The sequence below is a fragment of the Kwoniella bestiolae genome, chromosome 5 (assembly GCF_000512585.2).
Source record: "Kwoniella bestiolae CBS 10118 chromosome 5, complete sequence".
Classification (NCBI taxonomy): Eukaryota; Fungi; Basidiomycota; class Tremellomycetes; order Tremellales; family Cryptococcaceae; genus Kwoniella; species Kwoniella bestiolae.
This window is the reverse complement of record NC_089245.1, coordinates 1379888-1397749: the sequence shown is the minus strand read 5'-3', so window position 1 is coordinate 1397749 and position 17862 is coordinate 1379888. Positions and strand designations below refer to the sequence as shown.

Genomic DNA, 17862 nt, shown 5'->3' with positions numbered 1-17862 from the left:
TATCCTTATTCACGATGCGATGCAATGCAATGCTATGCAATCTATATTTTCTCCTCCGTTCAAGCCAAACTGCAAGACAGGTCATCTCCGATCGAATTCATCTTGCTGCGTTTCCGTTCTGTCGAATATTACAGTCCAGCTTGCCACATCTCCTTAGCGTACATCCCAAAGACAACGTTTATCTCTAATCCATCTGCGTAGGATTTCATATCACCCTCTTTTAGGTCGATGGTCGGATCAAGCACGTTGACGGCGGCAACTAGAAACCATTTCTACCAGTAAATACAACACACCCGGGGACTAAGGCTAGAGAAGAGACAAACTCACGGAAATCATCTAAAGCGAAATCCATAGAAACTACATCTATAATCTCATTATCGTTCACATCGGGGAAAGGGGTTTGTATGAAATCACTATCGTGCACCGGGAACATCAGCGTCAGCTCACACTTGAACTTATCGTATCTTCGATTTGAGTGAGATTGACTCACGGTTGGTCTCCAACATGCGGGACTGCAGGTTCATCCTAATCAGCTAACTGTCACTACCCGACGAAAGGGTCAAACGGTGCCATAGCTTACCAGGATAATGTTCGATATCATCCCCTTTACCCGGACAGCTATCTTTTGTAACAAATCCCATTGTCCTGGGTTTCTTCGGTATCTTCCTCTCATCTTCCCTAAACACTCTTTGCATTTCCTCCTGTTCATACAAATGGTCGTTCCCTCCTTGTAGAAGATAATCTTCCCATTGTTCAGTCATCCAATCGTTGTATATTCTTCTCACTCTGTCTTCCTCTTCCAATTTCGTAGTCGGTTCAGAAGGTAATAGTTTGGATGCGCCTGATTTGTTCATTTGTTCTGTAACGTTTCGCGCTAATCCCGCTGGTAGCTCGACCCAGAGGAATTTACTTGTACTTTTGTGCTTGATCAGTTGAATGTGATCTGGGGGTATGGATGGTGGACTTACAAAGGTGATACAGTCAATTCATCATTCCTGTCGAATCTCCCTTGGAACTGTCATATGTTGTTAGCTCCAATCAGAGACGAAACTAGGGAATCCTCAGCTCACTAAATCGAATCGTAAACTGCCTGCATTTCCAATGATCACTCTCGTGCCATTCCTTTCCTTATCTATTATGGTGTGCGGCAGCACCTGATCTGAGAATACAGTGAGGACCGATCTGGGGTGTCCATAGGGATGTCTCTCCAGGAAGTAATCATGTGGGGCTACACCCAGCGGAGTAGAGATGTTGAGGTCCGATGCGAGTCGAAGGAGTGCGAGGGAGATGTTCTTCCCGATTGGCTGGACAAGAGAGTTGCATGTCAGCTATGACATGATCCAGTCGCGGGGCAGGTCCATGTCGATAGACGTACCAGGTCAAACTGTTCATCTGAGGTATTGGTATGCCACTTATAGCTATAATAGGAGTCAGGTCAAGGGTCTTATGTGGGAGTGGCATACAGAGCTTACCTGACTGGATTCGCATCAATGTACCTTCTAGCAACGTCCAGCGGCCCATCTTGATCGTCTTGGGGCAATGATGACCTTTGACGGCAAGTCAGCCTTTTTTCTTTCGATCTGCAATTTCGCAAAGCTTACGAGGTAAAGGCGACAGTCTCCAGGTATCTTCCAGGTACAACCCTGCTCATCCACCAAATTCGCTATCAGCTGGACGTCATGCAAAACAAGAAGCTACGAAGTAGTAGCTTACGCAATGGATCGACCGTCATACTGCACGCAATCCCGGACATGAGTGTGACCGCCTGCTCATGATATCTTGTAAGCTAGTTTTCAGGCTCGAAGGCTCAAACCTAGGGGCTCACCGAACACATAGATGGGTACTTTGGGATGTATCTCTCTTATAGCATCGAATATAGGCGTGAACTCGGATGTCTCGCCTCGGGCAGGCATATGTCCTGCTAGGACACTGGCGTCGAGATATCAGCCAGTGATCTTTTAGATATTGAGGTGAAACGAGGGCCAAACAGAGCGGATGAAAGAGCGCACTCACAAGTAGTCAGGCTTCTCCTCAATAGCTTCCAGAAACCAAGGATCTTTAGCTAACTTCGATGGCTTTTGAATTGATATTCCTCTGAAAATGAAAGTAAGCTATGACGAGCTATAAGAATGACTCGGAAATTAGAGCTTACTTGGCATGCGCTTGGACTGTTCAGATTATCGTCAGCCTATCTCATTCTTTGACAACACAATCAAGAACTAACAAAAACACGCTTACAATTGAAGATGACTCCAAATGCAGTGATCTTTCGACCTCTGAACACTGCTGATCAGCTACGGAAATTCTGGCAGTCTCACAGCTGACGTACTGATCCGTTTCAAATTTGAGATATTGCTCTCCCAGGGGCACAGACTGGAACGATCCATCCTCAGCTTGTATGGTGATGTTTACGTTCGATGTTACGTATCTTCCATTCCTGCATATCATGATGATCAGCTCCAATACTTATGCGCGCTTTCATCCTCAACCCCATCTAGACAGATAACATGGGTCACACGATATAATGACCTTGATCAAAGGGATTCCTCGAGTTGACCTCTCAGGTACCCAAACTCACCATCTCCCTTTATTCCTATATTCTTCAAGCGCGTCCTCGTAATGATACAGCTCATGATTGCCTATAGTGATGATATCGTAAGGTAACATCGAGAAGATATCCTCAGCCTTGCCTGATGCTTCAGACGAGGATGAGACGAGGCCTGAGCCATCGTGGTGGTCGCCCGCATCGCTGTGGGCAAAAATAAGCCTTGGATCGACAAAAACGGGAAATGATTCAGCTTACACCAGTAGAAGATCTACTCCTTTGTCTTGAGCTATACGCCGCATGTGCGTTGCAAAAGAAGCTAGGGATCCAAAATCGCCAGAGTAGTTCTGGTAGGAAGTGTTAGCTCCGTGAGCCCTAAACAGACTACTATTCGAACTCACTGGTTCTGGCCAAGTTGCCTATCGCATCAATGTCAGCTGCAGTCTCGTTTGAAGATGCAATGGGTGAGCTGCTCACGTGTTGGTGACCAAGTAGCCAGCCTGAGAGATAACTGCATCAATTGCGACCTTGATATAACACAACAGAAGCCAGATCACTCACCATGCACATCCGAAGTGCTGAGGAAGTTGACATCTTTCCATTCCAGCTGTCTGGTGGGTTCAGGCAGGTGTAAAGCGTGTTGTGAAGCTGAAACTCCGGTGAGAAGTACCAAGAGAAGAGTGTATAACATCCTGGCTGAATTATCAACGCCAGTATGACCGTGATATGCAGATGAGATGAAGGATGATATGAAGAATGGGCAATGAACAGAACTGAATTGCTCTGTGCTCTGTTATCTATCCTCCATCTATCCGGGTAATCTTACATCCTTCGGCTATCGCCGCTATCCTTAGCCTCTTCCGGCTAAATGAACCCACGTTCCCTTTCCGTCGGAATCCATACCAACACCATCGAGAGCAACACGTTCCCATCCTCATCATTCCCCAGCACGAGAGCCCTCTTGATTTTACTTTGCCAGCTATAGAAGTACTGAAGAGTCACTCTGCTATTCTCCTTTACAACTCAACAGCTCAGAGCACCCTTATCCGCAAGCTGAAGATAACAATACAACAGCTAGAATGTCGCTACAAGACAGACTCGCAGCGCAAGATACCCTATCCCTCTTGACTACCGCTACTTCCTTGGCGCTGGTCACTGCGGGGAGCACGACTGGCTTTGGGTACAATTTTCCTTTGATGGTGAGTCCCTCAGCTATTTCAATAGCTCACTTGTCACGTCTGGGACATGAGCTGATCACTGGGTTCAACGTCTAGCTCTTTGGGATTGTAGCTCATGAGATGCACAGCACGACTGTAGCTTTTAGACAGGTGAGCCCGAATCTTTCTATTCCTCGTTGGAAAAACGTCTCGCAGGATGAAGGGCGTCAAACGGCTCATTGGAGCGCGGTATTACCCATACAGCGAAATGTGTCAAGGTATCTCTGCCCTAAGACATAGACCAAAATACTAATGCCTTTTCCGTCCAGTTCATATCCCTCATCCTCTTCACGGGACTATTCGACCTCTACTCCCTCCTCTTCCACCGATACTCATTCTTCATCCTTCTCTTCTCGATCCTATTGACGCTAATCAAAATTCCATTGTTCTTCAGCTGCCTATCGCAGCTCAGAGAGAGGGGTAGTGATCTATCGTTTGGGAGCTGGAGGATGCCGCAGGGTGTTAATTTGCCTGGCGGAGGAAGTGAGTTTTGCCATTTCTTTTGACACTGCAGACCATCTCATGACAGATCCCCATCTCGCCGATACCTTCATACAGGCAGGCTATAGAGTATAATATAGATCAAGTAACTTATCGTTTGTGCCGCATAGACTGGAATGTTCCATCCATGCCAGGTGGTTTCACCTCTGCACAGCCCCAAAACCAAAACCAACCCCAACAAGCACAACAACCTGGCACTTTCCCTTCCTCAGGTGGATTCAGACTAGGTGGTGATGACGATGACAATACCAGTGGGAATCAACCTCCAGTACCTCCCCCGGGTAGAAATGGGTATTCCACGATTGCTTAGAAATATCTCTTTGACCAACAACACGGCAAACGCGTCAGCCGGTCTGGCGTTGTTGAAATGAAGGTTTTGAAAGAGGGGTGTCTAGGTGACGTACTTGCTAAGAGCTTTCATAGTTGATGTATGGTATGAGAGGACAACCTCTATACCTGTTTGAAACACTTCAAATTGCATCATGGAACGAAGGGTGACCATTTCGCGTTTTGATCAAATAGCGTCCATCCATTATTCACCGCGCAGCATTATGCTTTGCTGCCTCCGTATAGTGCTGACCCACCGAATCAACCTTTGTGAACATACGTTGGCTTTAGAGCTTAGGCCCTCCATGGGTTCAAGGTGGACTGATCCCAACAGATCGATCCTTTCTTAGCGATATTTTCACATGTGACGCAATACGATGACACAACCAAGAAGCAAAGTACGAAACTCATTCTCTCCGACAAAGGGTCACGCAGAATGTAACGCAAAAGCTCATCCAGGCTTCTTGTTTTTCTTGAATGCTGAAGATGACAGCGCAGTAAGTACATAACAATAAGGTATATATACAGCTTTTTTTATTGGTGTCAAGCCCATTCTAGCGTTCTTCATCACATCGCTTTACTTGCTATTATATTTCTCGTTTCGGTCAAAACCGTCTGATACTCTTTCAGCCCGATACTACTATTGATTTGTCTTCGACATCTCGCCACCTGATCCCATATACAGCGATTATTCGTTGCTGCTCTCACTTAGCGTCTCGAGGCTTAAATTATCCTCGCTGTTATCTACCATGTCCCTCCGAACTGGAGACCCCAACACCGCCAGCGCTGCCAGTAAGACTGTATTACCCAGTCAGTCAGACACCACTGTGCCCACCGACCCATCCGGGACAACAGCCCCTACTCTGTCCAGTCAGACAGACCTGACTCCCCACAGAACATGGATCGAGAAACATCACCGCCGAGCCATCGAAAGTGGACTAAACCCCACTCACGGGACCTTCCAAAACCTATCCCTATACAAGATCAATCCTCATCCTCAAATTCGACCCACAGCCCTCCTCCCGGATGAATGGACCAACACCTATCACGTTGATCCGATGAAAACCAATTTAATCCCCCTGAAACGCGATGAGATCCAAGCGGGTATAAAGAGATGTGTGATCTCCGAGGAATATACTACCGAACAAGGTTGCAGGGACTTGTTGATGAGGTTAAAAGAGTTTGACAGACCTTCGCAATACCCCTATCTCGAACGTGGGGAAAGGGTCGAACCCAACTTTGACGATTTTGGTCAATCCAATTTATTTACTGGGGTGAAAGTCCAACAGTCCGATGTTGTCAGCGATTCGCATGAGGGATCTATTGGAGGAGAAGTGGAAGATGATAAGTTTTTGATGAGGGTACAGATCGACCCTTTCTTCCATGTTAATAAATATCCAAGATATGATTCGGACATAGTGTATGATAGGAAACATGATAAACCATTCGGGAACGAATCGTACTATGGTGGATTATCCCAGAACTACCTCAAAGCGATGCTAAGGAATTACAAGGATTCGAACCCTTTTATCAAACAGCCTGGAGATGTCTTATGCGGATTGGCAAGATCGCTCTGGGATATCTCACATATGATTTCCGACCTACCCGCGGAGGAGGAACGAGCAATGTTGGAAGAATATACAGACGAACATGGTAGGTATGGGAAAGGAACTTTGTTTGGGGATGTGGACGGCGTCAAGAGCAGAACAGTGATCATTGATAATCCATCTAATCACATCTACCCCAAAGTGGCCATCTCATATACCAACCTGCAATCGTACCTCACCCGACAGCGCGAACTCGAAAATTTCATCAAATTACCTTTTGAAGATATAGATATGAGACACGATTCGGAAGACACCTATCAGAACCCCGTCAACTCGAAGTGGTGCCTTTCGTCTACCAAGGAAAGGGAAAACCACGGTGTGGCTGAGTCGAGAGATCGACAGAATCGGTTCGAAAATCACACGAATATGCAAAATCCCGCTGACTCTCGGTGGAACACCCCTAGACCCGAGTGTATGAATACGCAGTGGTATGACGACGATGATCCAGATAGGGATCAATCCGACGACCAAGAAAAGTTCACACCCATCGATAGAGATCGGGATCGATTCTACCACCTTACTTATCCCGAAGATGAAGCTGGCGGCGAGAAGGGAAACACACCGGAGGACAACGATGCGGATTCGAATTACCGGTCTGATCAGGATGGTGCGGAGGGAGATTGGATTCTCGAGTCTGACTTTCCAAAAAGTGATGGTGAACTGTCTCATGATACAGTACTGGGACCCGAGGCTCGCGCTCAACGGGAAAGAGTAGATGAGATGATCAAGGCGCGAAGGGAACAGAGGGCAGCGGAAATCAGAGAGACACAGGTGAGGATGCGCGAATAAATGCTTCATTTCCATCCTAAAAACCATATGTAATATACAATAATTCATTGCCAGTTCACATATATCTACTGTGTCGAGCCATGTCATCTCAATTGAGGAATCTCAGAGCGCCGAAGGCGATATTCAGTATCGTACCTAGCAGAATGCCCATCTGAGAGAGAACGAAACAGATTAGTCTGGTTCGTGTGATGAGGAAAGGGACATATCACTCGCCTGCATCCTCTTCCCAAATACCTGAGAAGCAACGATCTCACCCAACCCAATACCTATCCCACCAGCTCTCATGAAACTGTCCTGTGCCGAGGTCACGCCATTCGTGGTCGTAGTCGTAGACGCGTTCGTGGTGGTGATGGGTTCAGACGATTCCCCTGGGGTGCTATCGTTCTGTTCGGTATTGCCTCCTGAGATACGCCGTTCTCCCGTCGACGACGTGCGAGATGCGTTGATAGCTTCTGCATCTGCGTCGAAGAAGTTTGGTAAAGGTGGTTCACGGAAGAAAAACCATGGTAGGATGGGGAATAGGAAGCCTGTTAGGAGACCGTGAAGGATGGAGGTGTACAAGCCTTCGGTCGTAGCTGAGAAGAACCCTGTGTCAGTTCGACTGCCAGCTATTCGATGGACCTATACAGTGCAAGTGTCTTGACCATCCGGGTCGTCAGAGAACGAATCAACTCACTGGTAGCCGTTTCAGCAGTTAGGTCACCTTCTATCCATTGTTCCTCCAAAGCTCGGGCATGCTCATCATCTAAAGCATACAGATGGTTAGCATAAAAATCTTGCGGTGTAGATGGGAATTGATTTCCTCTGCTGAGGTAGTACGACAATAAGACGTTAACTCACTAACATCCCCACTCTCTATACCTTCCGGTACCTCCTCACCTCTACTCTCGTAGAACTGCCTTCGCATAGCAGCTACATCATCCGCTGAGAGTCCAGCATCTAACAGAACGTCGAACCCTCTTCTACGGGGTGCACTAGGCTGCTTAAATATCAATCAGCCATTCAGTCTGCATCTACTCGATACAAACAAACAGGACGTTATCACGATTCAGTGGACACTCACTTCCTCTTCATCATTGGACGCAACCCTCTCCTCCTTTCCACCGACTATACAATGCAGCCAAACCTTCTCGCTCGTCGTCCCTTTATCATCCCTCTTCTCCTTCTTCTTTCCCCCGTCTTCTTCTTCTGACGATGAACCTAGATCCTCTGTCAAGCCAACCTCTTTCAAGACATTCTCGACGTCCCCACCGACTCCTGCAGCCTGCCTTCGTACCCTCTCCTCAAGTGATCGTAACCACGGTAAAAGCAATATACCGTCCGTCAATAATCTGCCAGAGTGAATTAATCGGAGATTGTGGGATTGCAAGGATGGTCGAAGAGTTTTGATCTGCTCTTTCAGACTCCCCACATTCTCCCCATCTTCAACCCAACACTCCAAATTCCCATGACCCGTCGCCTCCGACTCGTGACTAAAAATCACCGTAACGTTCCTCCCCCTCTTATCCTCCTTAGCTTTGCCTTTACCTTTACCTTTGGGTGAGGAATCTCTGTCCTCCGGCTCAGAGTCTGACGAGCTTGCCAAACCCGCTTCGAGATCTTCCAACGTGGCTTTACCTTTACCTTTACCTTTGGATTTGCTATTCACGGGAGAGATGGGCGGCGGGATGTACCTTCGGGCGGATAGTCTGGATCTGGATGGGGTAGCAGTGCTGGGTTGATGTTGGTGGAGTGGTAAGAGCGGTTCGGACTCTTGGTTGGATGGTCCGGATGGCATTGTGAGCCCAATAATCGCTGATGCCGGAGTGCAGAATCAGGAGGGGTTAGATGTACTAGGCAGTGCTCCGAGAAGTGTATCTAGTATACTTATCGTCAGATGACAAGATGTGATGTGTGTACAGTACTATCAAAGGGAATCTGGAATGGGATGGTCGTTGTTTGTGATTGTGCTCGGTCATCACTTGGAATGCTGTAACCGGACTTGACCGGTGGCAGTGGCACAGCACAGATACCTAAATGCTCTTAACCTGCGACGAATGCCTATATCAATACCGAAAGATACATGGAAAGAGAAGCAAACCCTGATTAAAAGCAATGTATATGTATGTATATATGTAAATATCCCTATCCCTATCCCAATATCCTCTAAAACTGTCCTTACTCTAAGATCATCACCGCGACCCTCCGCTATGCCATCCTGACCAACCCCACCTAACACTTCTCCCACATCTTGACACTTTCAATGGCAAACGCCCTATCCTCATCCTTGGCTCCCTTGGCGGTCCAAGATGAATCCCACCATTTCGACTTGGCTGCCCAGAAATCTGACATGGCTGAGCCGGATTGATCGATCCATGGTTTACCGCCTGTTCCGTCGGGGAACCAACCGTCTTGAGAACCTACCGCGAGGTCAATCATGAGGTAGAATGCTACAAGTGTTACGGAAAATCAGCAATCAGTCTGTCTTCCAACGATCCATCTTCTTTTCTTAACGGGAATCATGAGGCAAAGAGAGGAATGGTGGCGATGAGATGGAATGCCTAAACTCACGTTGATCGAAGGGAGCATTGTTCTCAGAAGAAGCCAACCAAGGATTAATCAATTTGATAACTTCCGTATTATTCGTGTAGGTCGTAGGGAACTTTCCTCTTGACCAGAAGGATTCCTTGTTGAATCTGTATGAGATCACTTGAGCAACACGCGAGTCGATATCTACGAAGCACCTCAATTAAGCATTCCTTCTCGATTTCTCATCTCGAGGGGAGTGTGTCCAACTTACAAGTCCACATGAACTGATCATTCCATTCAAGACCGAAAGTATGGTATTTCTGCGAATAGTAGGTTCGTCGTTGTTCTCTGTATCCCCATGTGAGGTATTGTCTATCGAGATCGACAGTTGGGCCTGAACAAAAATGAACGATAGTTGTCAGCGAAATGCACACCGAGTACTATGAGTAGATAGGATGGTCAACTCACCCCAATGTAAATCAGATTGAGCATAATCAACACCTCTAGCATCGTACGTAGCGTTGTTACCTCTTCCACCAAGGATCTGCAAGAGTATGACTTTGGTCAGCTCGATCCTTCACTCCTTCCCGAAAGCCCGAAGCAACCACGGGATATGGAAATAGACAACGAGGGGTGACACCTACGTTGATTTGCCCAGATCTGGGCCAAGCACCATAAGTATTATTAACAGGCAACATCGAGATTCTAGGCCACAACCAATCTCCCGTGGGGAACTTGGCCTTGACTTCGACTTTACCATATTTAATAGAATGCGAGTTCTTAGTGATCAATCGAGCGGTCTTGACAGGGTTGATAATGGTCAATTGAGAAGAGTTGGACACGGCCACACAGTTTGATACGTTCGTGGAAGTACATGTACCGTCCGCGGTGAGATTGACGGTATGACCGTTGGTTATGGCGTCTACACCGATATCGTCGGATGTGAGGGTGGGTACGATGTAGAGGACTCCATCTTTCACGTAGGAGTTTTTCGCGTCGTTGGTGGTCCATTGGAAGGAGCCGTAGCTACGTTCAATTCGATCATCAGTCCGAATTCATTCATACTGGTGAGAGGGTAGTGTAGGAACAACGAGACTCACCCGTAACCATCTAATCGGACCTCATGTTGGAAGATACTGGAATCGATACTACCACTTGAGAAATCTTCGTTGATGAGGTTGCAGCTACGGTTGAGATGATGATCAGCTGAGAGTCTAATCTCTGGAAGCATGAAACCAAGTAGCGACTCACACTTTTCCAAGTTTAGGTACTGATCTATACCCGTCCCAACAGACTGTACGAGTAAGAATGAATCAGTGTACGTCCCTCGTCTGCTGCAAGACCAAAACGGAACATCGATACTCACTAACAGCAGCAATCGCAAAACCCATAACGATACTCCCAATAGTAATCCACCTAGCCCATCTCAACGCCGGGTCCTTCTGCTCCAACCACGGCTTATAGATCTCGCCCTTCAACCTAGTAGATTGGAAGGCCTTTCTATTCAACCCCGCATTCTTATTAGGTTGCGTATAGTTGGAATACCTATTCCCACCCTTCGAATCGGTAGATTGAGCCTGTTTCATCCTCAATGCTCTTCTCGCAGCTATATTGTTCTTCCCCGACCCGACCTCAACCCCTGAGGCAGTGACCACCGCTGCACCTCCCCCGAGCACAGAGGTGGTAGATCCGTTGGATGCTCGCTTGTTGGTTGGCGAGGCAGGGATGGAATTGATAGAGTTTCGAAGGTTAGATGATCTATTGAAGGGCGAGGTTAACCCCTGTCCTGCGGGAGCGGGGCCGGCATCGGGGACAGCGGGTGGGGTTGGAGCTTGAGAGACATCTTCAGAAGGGGGTGAGTTGGGCATATCGTTGATTCTGATTTTGGGAGCAGTGGGAGAAGGGTTCGAGATGGATGATCTGGATGATCTGTTGGATCCTCCGAATGGGTTCGCAGATCCACCACCACCCACGTTGACTGTTAATCCCTTAGCCTGGGAAGCTGAGCCTCGTCCTTGGCCGGCGGTAGCAGCGTTGAAAGGGTTGTGTACCGGAGTGGTGGATGGCGAGATATCCCCTGGGGAGATGAGGGGTTCAGTGGAAGGTGTGGAACCTAGACTGGGTCGTTGAAGGGGTAATCCCAATCTACTAGCGGAAGCTTGGGCAAGATCTAACTGTTCGTCCGATCCTGATCCTGATGCTGAACCCGAGGAGATATCAGGTGGAGTAGACATTTTTGATTCTCCCGAGGGGGGTGAGGTGGGCGAATATTCTCCAAGGGATGATTGAGTGAATGGAGGTAAGGGTGGCTGATCCGATGTGGGCCTGGTCTGCGATTGAATTGTTGGATGTGAAGATGATCTGGGTGATTGATCGCCCTCTTCTCGAGGGAAAGACGAACCTTGGTTATCCATCTTTGCGAACCAATATCAATATCAATTGATACCAGCGAGGGTGATAAGTGGGGATAGGGTTTGAGTGAGACGGGTGTGATGGTAAAGAAAGTTTTAACTCGAGACTTGCAAATTCGGATCGGAGTGATTCAGAAGAGAGAGTTTGACAAGGTGACTGACTATCTATTGGGTTCGAACCGACAAACAATCAAGAGGTGGACTTCGATTTAAGAACAACACAGGATAGATATATAGGTTGATAGATTTCACGTAAATGACTTATCTCATGCACAGTACACGTACTCCCTCTCATCAACTTTACTGATCCTCATCCCGGCGATCACATCTTACAATGTAAATACTGGTCGATCTCTAGTGACCGTTTACCCTACAGTAAGTAACCACCCACCATGAAATGCGTGTGATACATGAAAAAAAAGAAAACACAAAACCGCAAAGAGAAGGCTGATTCCTCCGTCCCTTCGCTTGTCACCCGACCCGTACCCTGTAAAGTCAGTCACCATCCTCAGCTCCAACAAGGGGATTACAGTATTAGCCTCGACTCGGTATCCTGAGACATTATAAGAATTGAGTTTTTTTTACCTCTTTCGTCGAAAAGTCGCAAAAACCATAGTCTAACCTTCGAGACTTTTGCAAGTGAGTCACGTAATTTGTCAGTGCATAACCCTTTCATGTGGCGCATAAAGATCGACTAACCACTTTCCGTGTGAAGAATCTTTCTGCGAGTAGATGCTATCTTCTGAAGCGATACAGGCTGGCTTGCCTCGACACGTGGTTGCAGGATGATCTGCATCGAATGTCTCATACAGGTTTACGAAGATTGCTGCAAGACTTAAATGGCACGTGTATCTGTAACATCTCTTTATCATATCATTGCCTCCCCTCAATCATGCTTCGTTATCTAAGAAACTTCGTTTATAATGATCATAAAGGAAATCAACGTCCTCCTTCATCTTTCCACGTTCCACTTTCCCATCGACATCTTCATCTGATAGGGAACCAAAATTCGATGACCGCTTAGTCGGCCTTCTTGTTCGATACTGAACCGGTCTGGATAGGATAACACGGATCAGCGCGACATTCTTCTACTGGAGGGCGATTCACTTACAGCTTTGTTGTGCTCGTCAGCTAATCGGTTGTACTCGGCATTTTGTTGGCCAGCCTGCTTCTTGAGGGTTTCTTTATCCATACAACCAATATCAGCACTGACTATCAAATACTTCCCTGCTACGGACAGCATTTGCCCCAGCAATATCTCTTCGACACAGACGAAGTTTGTATCCAAACTCACCGAAATCTCGGTCCTTGCCTTGGCTAACTTTCAACTGAGCTTCAAGCTCTTTGATCTGCTTTCTCAGTTCCTCATTCTCGCCTGAAGCGCCACTTTGCTTAGCAACCTTGGTTTGGAGGGTGGTGTAGTTCTCTTGGACATGGATGAAGTCGAGCACGATGTAGAATACTCGAGCGAGAAGAAGAGAGAGGAAAAGGGTAGCACCAGTGAGGTATACTAAACCACATCGTCAGTATACAGTACTTTACAGATGAAGTCAAGAGGGAAGATGGAACCCACAATTTCGTTGAGCGTAGAATCGTCTAGCAGCGCTATTTACACCAGCTATCAGATTCCTACTCCAGTATTGAGACCAGGAAGTAGACGTGACTTACTAGTTGGTCTCAGTTCTGGCATCTACCATATCTGGTTTGGCCTTGGCGGCAGCTCCTGAAAGCATTCAATTTGTTCAGCTGCGTTCCATGAATGGTTGGAGTGTGATGAGCTTGATGACTCACCTTCTTGAGCGATTCTAACCATTCTTTGAACGGCATCTACGAATAGCACCGCCACGAATCTGATCATGTCCATCAGCTCAATCTCATACTATTCTAAGCAGAAGAAAGCTCACATGAACGTTATTTTTAGCTGTAGCGTGGGACGTAGACTATATCAGTATATGTAGGCTGGGTGTAACAGGTAGTCTTGAGGTGACTCACACCATACTGGACTTTGGCAACCTGTGTGGACAATGGTTCATTAGCTTTATTAATAGGTACGTTCTGGTAGATGTGGGCTTACGATTGGGTTTTCACTGAGGAAGTGGAACATCCTGCGGAGAACCAAAAGTTAGCATCATCCTTTCTCAGCTAAGTGTTCGGGCATTGTCTCTCCCAATGTATGAGAGCCGGTTGAAGGGCTATGATACGATACATACTTTTTCCTCAGTGCGAATGGCATGGGGCACACCATGGTAGCGAATAGTGTGAGCTCAGCCATGAGCAGGCCGAAGCAGACTGAGTAGTGTAGACTGTCAGTACTTGTATGCGTGGGGTTTTGCTATTATGAAGATAGCTTACGGGTGTAGTAGAGCTGCGGGTCGACATACCATAGGATTAGCTCTGCCCCTTTTGAGGATCAGCGCAGAAGGGCAAGCTAACTCACAGTCATGTTGAGAGAGTTTGTGAGGTTCTCTGTTGCAGTTGAGACGTATGCAGAGCTATGAGTGTGACGAGAACAATGAGAAAAAGATGTGAAAAGCTAGAAGAGACGGTTGTAGGTAGTCATTCGAAAAGCATTCTCGCATCAAACGTCAGTTGTACAGTGATCAATGAGAGCGTGTCATACGAGTACCGATACGTCATCACCCACCAGTACACCTGGGTGCCACATTCCAACCTGGATTCATAATACCGCATATTACCGCCATCAATCCCTCTCAGTCACACACTCTATCCTCCTTTCATGACAGCAGGAAGACAAACATTCACAGAGAACTTTTATTGAAAACATCTTTGAGCCTTTTTCTCTAACTCACGACCACTCTTATATGATCGCTAATGGCGCTGGACCGAGCGCCATCACTCAATAAAGTCAGCCGCTATAGTCACCTGACCGCCTCGCTGGCTGTCGTTTCCAACAACATGGCCGAGTTGAAGGTGAGTCGTCTACCCCTCCTTTTCAACATAGCTGACGTCTGCCTTCCTTCGCTCAGGAGTTCGACAAGCTCTTGACAGCTACCATCACCGCTCCCCGATTATCAGGCTCGAAAGTGCAAAAGCTCGCTTCCTTATCTTCCGAACTGGTCGTTCAAGACCATCAAATCGTTACGACTTTCTTCAAGCTGAATGCCTCTCTACCCCACGCGAGCCAATCGAGAATATCAAGTCTCTATGTCTTCGATGCTATTGCCCGAGGAGCCAAGAGCGATGTGAATAAAGGTATAGGTGCTCAAGTCAACAAAGAGAGAGGCAAGGGAACACAGGCGGGGATGTTGTTGAAACTTGAGGGTGTGGTCGATAGTTGGATTGAGGGGTTGTTGGATGATGGGAAAGGTGGGGTATGGACTGAGGGGAAGGTGAGTGTGATGCGTTCCTCAGGTTCACATACAACAGAGGCGGGCGAGAGGGACGTCAGCTGATTGAACCGTATGGCGTCGATAGGAAAAGTCAAAGAAGATTGTCGATATTTGGTCAAAAGCCGGTACATTCCCTCAACACTGTCTCGAAAGGTTGACGAAGAAGATTGTAAATGCAGGAGGTTCTCAAGCTGGACCATCTAGCATGTTAAAGGATGTAGGAAGATCAGGATCAAGTGGAAGTGGGAGTATCGGAGGACAAGGTAAATATCTCTTGCCTCCCCCTTGCCCTTGTCTCGTTTTGTGTTTCTGGTTGTTCTTCATGTCGGACCCTTTGGTTCACTACTCAAATCGAATCATCAAGCAACACTCCAAAGGAAGAGGGGACTATCTGTCAAGGAGAAACCCTACACTAACCTACGTAGGAAAGAATGAAAAAGAAGTGCTTTACCTCGGTTATATATCCTTAAACTCGACTTACCCACCTGTCGATATCAGGCATGCATCATCTTGCGTTCATCGTTATACTAGTTACCCTGGCAAATAGAATAGGTTGGTTGGCAAGTCTGGTTATCCGTGCACAAATGTTTAGGGGAAGGAGTAGTAGTCCTGTAACACACTCGGCCTACGCCAGATCCAGGCTACACACGGGATACCTAAGAAACATAGGTCACCTCTACACTGCGATCACAGAGTGTCGATACCATGTTTGTGTGGTATTCGACCTTCGGTTGTAGTACTGTGTACTGGATCAGGCCGAGTGGAGGTTGATTGACAGGACAGGACAGGACAAGATCCCCAAAAGTCTGTGCACAGATAACCAGGCAAGCTAGACACCTATCCTGTCCCATGTTCATTCCGTTCTTGTCATATTTCTGTTCTTGATTTGGACTCTGCATGAACGTGGAAAGAGCATACACTGAGACTATGATTTTTGCCCCCCCTCCCTTCCTCCCCCCTTTCCCGCTCCTCGATATACCATGAACAGGTTCAACAACACCACCGTATCCCCCTCCTGCCCCTCCTACGTCTACCATCCAGCCAGGCGGACTTCCACCGGAAGTAGCCAAATTACTCGGTATCGCCGCATCGTCCCCGTCCATTTCGAGTCCACCCGTCAATGGCACCCCAGGTCCGAATCCCAATACCAAGTAAGTCATGTCCATAATCTGTTGTTCCCGACGACGCTGACGAGTGGCAATCTAGTGGTACCCCTCCCAATCCGATAATCCCCAATCTGGATCTCGCAGCAATTCTAGCAAGCGTCAATAAACCACCACCTGGTCAAACCCAACCTCAATCCACAATACAGGCAGGAATATCCCCCATAAACATCCCGTATTTAGCCAATCTAGCTTCTCTCTTACCACTCTCACCGCCAGTACCACCGCCACAAAATGCCATACCCCCCACGAGCATCCAATCACCTCAACACCAACAACAAGATGTCAAACCTCAACCTCGACCACCACCCCACGCAGGCCCTTCGAACCCTATACTAAATGCCGCTCAAAGTGCCGCTCTAGCCAAATTCGCTGCTCTCGCTCAGGCGGGTCCACCACGATCGCAATGGCAAGCTGGACAATCTCATTCGACGGGTCCACCAGGTGGGGCGAGGAGATCACCTCAAAAAGGATATAACGACTTACCAGCAGCAGGTCCGATGAGGGCTGAACCTATGCGTGGCGCTGCCCCGCCTCATCGAGGGAATGGAGGGGAGCGTTCCGAAAACAGAGGACAGATACACGGGAAGAGGGAGCCGCAGGATTGGGGCAGGAGGGGAAGTTCCGAGAATGATCATATGGCTCATGGGAGGGTTGGAGCCCGACAAAGGGATAGATCGAGGTCGCCTAGAAGATTCAACGATAGGCCCAGTGATAGTGGTTGGGGTGATAGGAATGGAGGTGGGAATAACCAAAGAGGTAGAGGAGGATTCTCAGGTAACAACGCTGGCTCTGGCTCTGGATATGGCGATGGACCACAGTATGGGTACAACAATAGAAACGATCATGCCCAATTCCAATTCAGCGGACCACCCCAGGGAGCAGGAGCACCTCTGCAAGGCGGATCCAATATCCCAACCAATGGTCTACCTCCTCGACCCGGGAATGATGCTTTGTCTGGCCCGCCACAGGATAGACAGGGTCGTGCGCCCCCACCGGCATGGATGGACGAGAAACCAGCACAAGGGGAAGAAGGTGGAGGTGAAGAGGATATGACGTTAGATGATGGGTCGGATGATGGTGCGCAACCTTCTCAGCAACAACATCAACAGCAGCAGCAAAATAACGGACACAACCGACCATCAGAGTACCAACCTCAGCAGCGATACAGTCAAAATCAACATCAATCACAGCAGACAAATCAATCAGTAACAGTGACGTTAGACACATTCCCAATACAAAGTTTCAACCCCTCCCAGCCTGAATCATGGGCGAGTTTGGCGGAAGCATGGAAGAATTCGATGGGGAGAGAACCGAATCAGATGGAATTGATGGCGTTTTTGGCGGGTGGTATGGGGATGGATATGGGTGGTGGACAAGGGAACAACATGTGATGTGATGTAATAGTAATTCGATGCTCGTAATGTTGGGTATCCATTCTTAT

General features: G+C 47.7%; 7 protein-coding genes across 7 annotated transcripts; 3 read left to right on the top strand and 4 right to left on the bottom strand.

The window, feature by feature from the left end:
* Positions 1-128: 128 nt before the first annotated feature.
* On the bottom strand, positions 129-3236 carry I302_106904 (uncharacterized protein; the record flags this gene model as incomplete). The annotated part of the gene is made up of 20 exons (XM_065870353.1): positions 129-259; positions 328-413; positions 491-512; positions 581-915; positions 969-1015; positions 1071-1304; positions 1376-1418; positions 1473-1547; positions 1602-1643; positions 1714-1765; positions 1826-1929; positions 2014-2094; positions 2153-2168; positions 2239-2276; positions 2330-2437; positions 2579-2749; positions 2804-2892; positions 2947-2964; positions 3023-3045; positions 3107-3236. 20 exons carry the CDS (start codon positions 3234-3236, stop codon positions 129-131), a joined length of 1845 nt encoding a protein of 614 aa, XP_065726425.1.
* Positions 3237-3624: 388 nt separating this feature from the next.
* Positions 3625-4573, top strand: I302_106903 (uncharacterized protein; the record flags this gene model as incomplete). Its single annotated transcript, XM_019192444.1, has 4 exons — positions 3625-3744; positions 3820-3873; positions 4032-4245; positions 4374-4573. The coding sequence occupies 4 exons, from the start codon at positions 3625-3627 to the stop codon at positions 4571-4573; spliced, it is 588 nt and encodes a 195-aa protein (XP_019045441.1).
* A 766-nt stretch (positions 4574-5339) lies between these two features.
* Positions 5340-6986, top strand: I302_106902 (uncharacterized protein; the record flags this gene model as incomplete). Its single annotated transcript, XM_019192445.1, has 1 exon — positions 5340-6986. One exon carries the CDS (start codon positions 5340-5342, stop codon positions 6984-6986), a length of 1647 nt encoding a protein of 548 aa, XP_019045442.1.
* Positions 6987-7074: 88 nt separating this feature from the next.
* Positions 7075-8763, bottom strand: I302_106901 (uncharacterized protein; the record flags this gene model as incomplete). Its single annotated transcript, XM_019192446.2, has 5 exons — positions 7075-7137; positions 7200-7561; positions 7663-7731; positions 7827-7965; positions 8050-8763. 5 exons carry the CDS (start codon positions 8761-8763, stop codon positions 7075-7077), a joined length of 1347 nt encoding a protein of 448 aa, XP_019045443.2.
* Positions 8764-9197: 434 nt separating this feature from the next.
* On the bottom strand, positions 9198-11728 carry I302_106900 (uncharacterized protein; the record flags this gene model as incomplete). The annotated part of the gene is made up of 8 exons (XM_019192447.1): positions 9198-9415; positions 9537-9698; positions 9766-9888; positions 9963-10038; positions 10139-10520; positions 10595-10678; positions 10746-10788; positions 10861-11728. The coding sequence occupies 8 exons, from the start codon at positions 11726-11728 to the stop codon at positions 9198-9200; spliced, it is 1956 nt and encodes a 651-aa protein (XP_019045444.1).
* Positions 11729-12925: 1197 nt separating this feature from the next.
* I302_106899 (uncharacterized protein) lies at positions 12926-14177 on the bottom strand (the record flags this gene model as incomplete). Its single annotated transcript, XM_065870352.1, has 10 exons — positions 12926-12958; positions 13017-13087; positions 13200-13415; positions 13479-13510; positions 13574-13628; positions 13697-13755; positions 13810-13826; positions 13898-13918; positions 13980-14010; positions 14116-14177. 10 exons carry the CDS (start codon positions 14175-14177, stop codon positions 12926-12928), a joined length of 597 nt encoding a protein of 198 aa, XP_065726424.1.
* Positions 14178-14737: 560 nt separating this feature from the next.
* On the top strand, positions 14738-17812 carry I302_106898 (uncharacterized protein; the record flags this gene model as incomplete). Its single annotated transcript, XM_065870351.1, has 5 exons — positions 14738-14836; positions 14893-15255; positions 15341-15518; positions 16244-16406; positions 16462-17812. 5 exons carry the CDS (start codon positions 14738-14740, stop codon positions 17810-17812), a joined length of 2154 nt encoding a protein of 717 aa, XP_065726423.1.
* Positions 17813-17862: the final 50 nt, after the last annotated feature.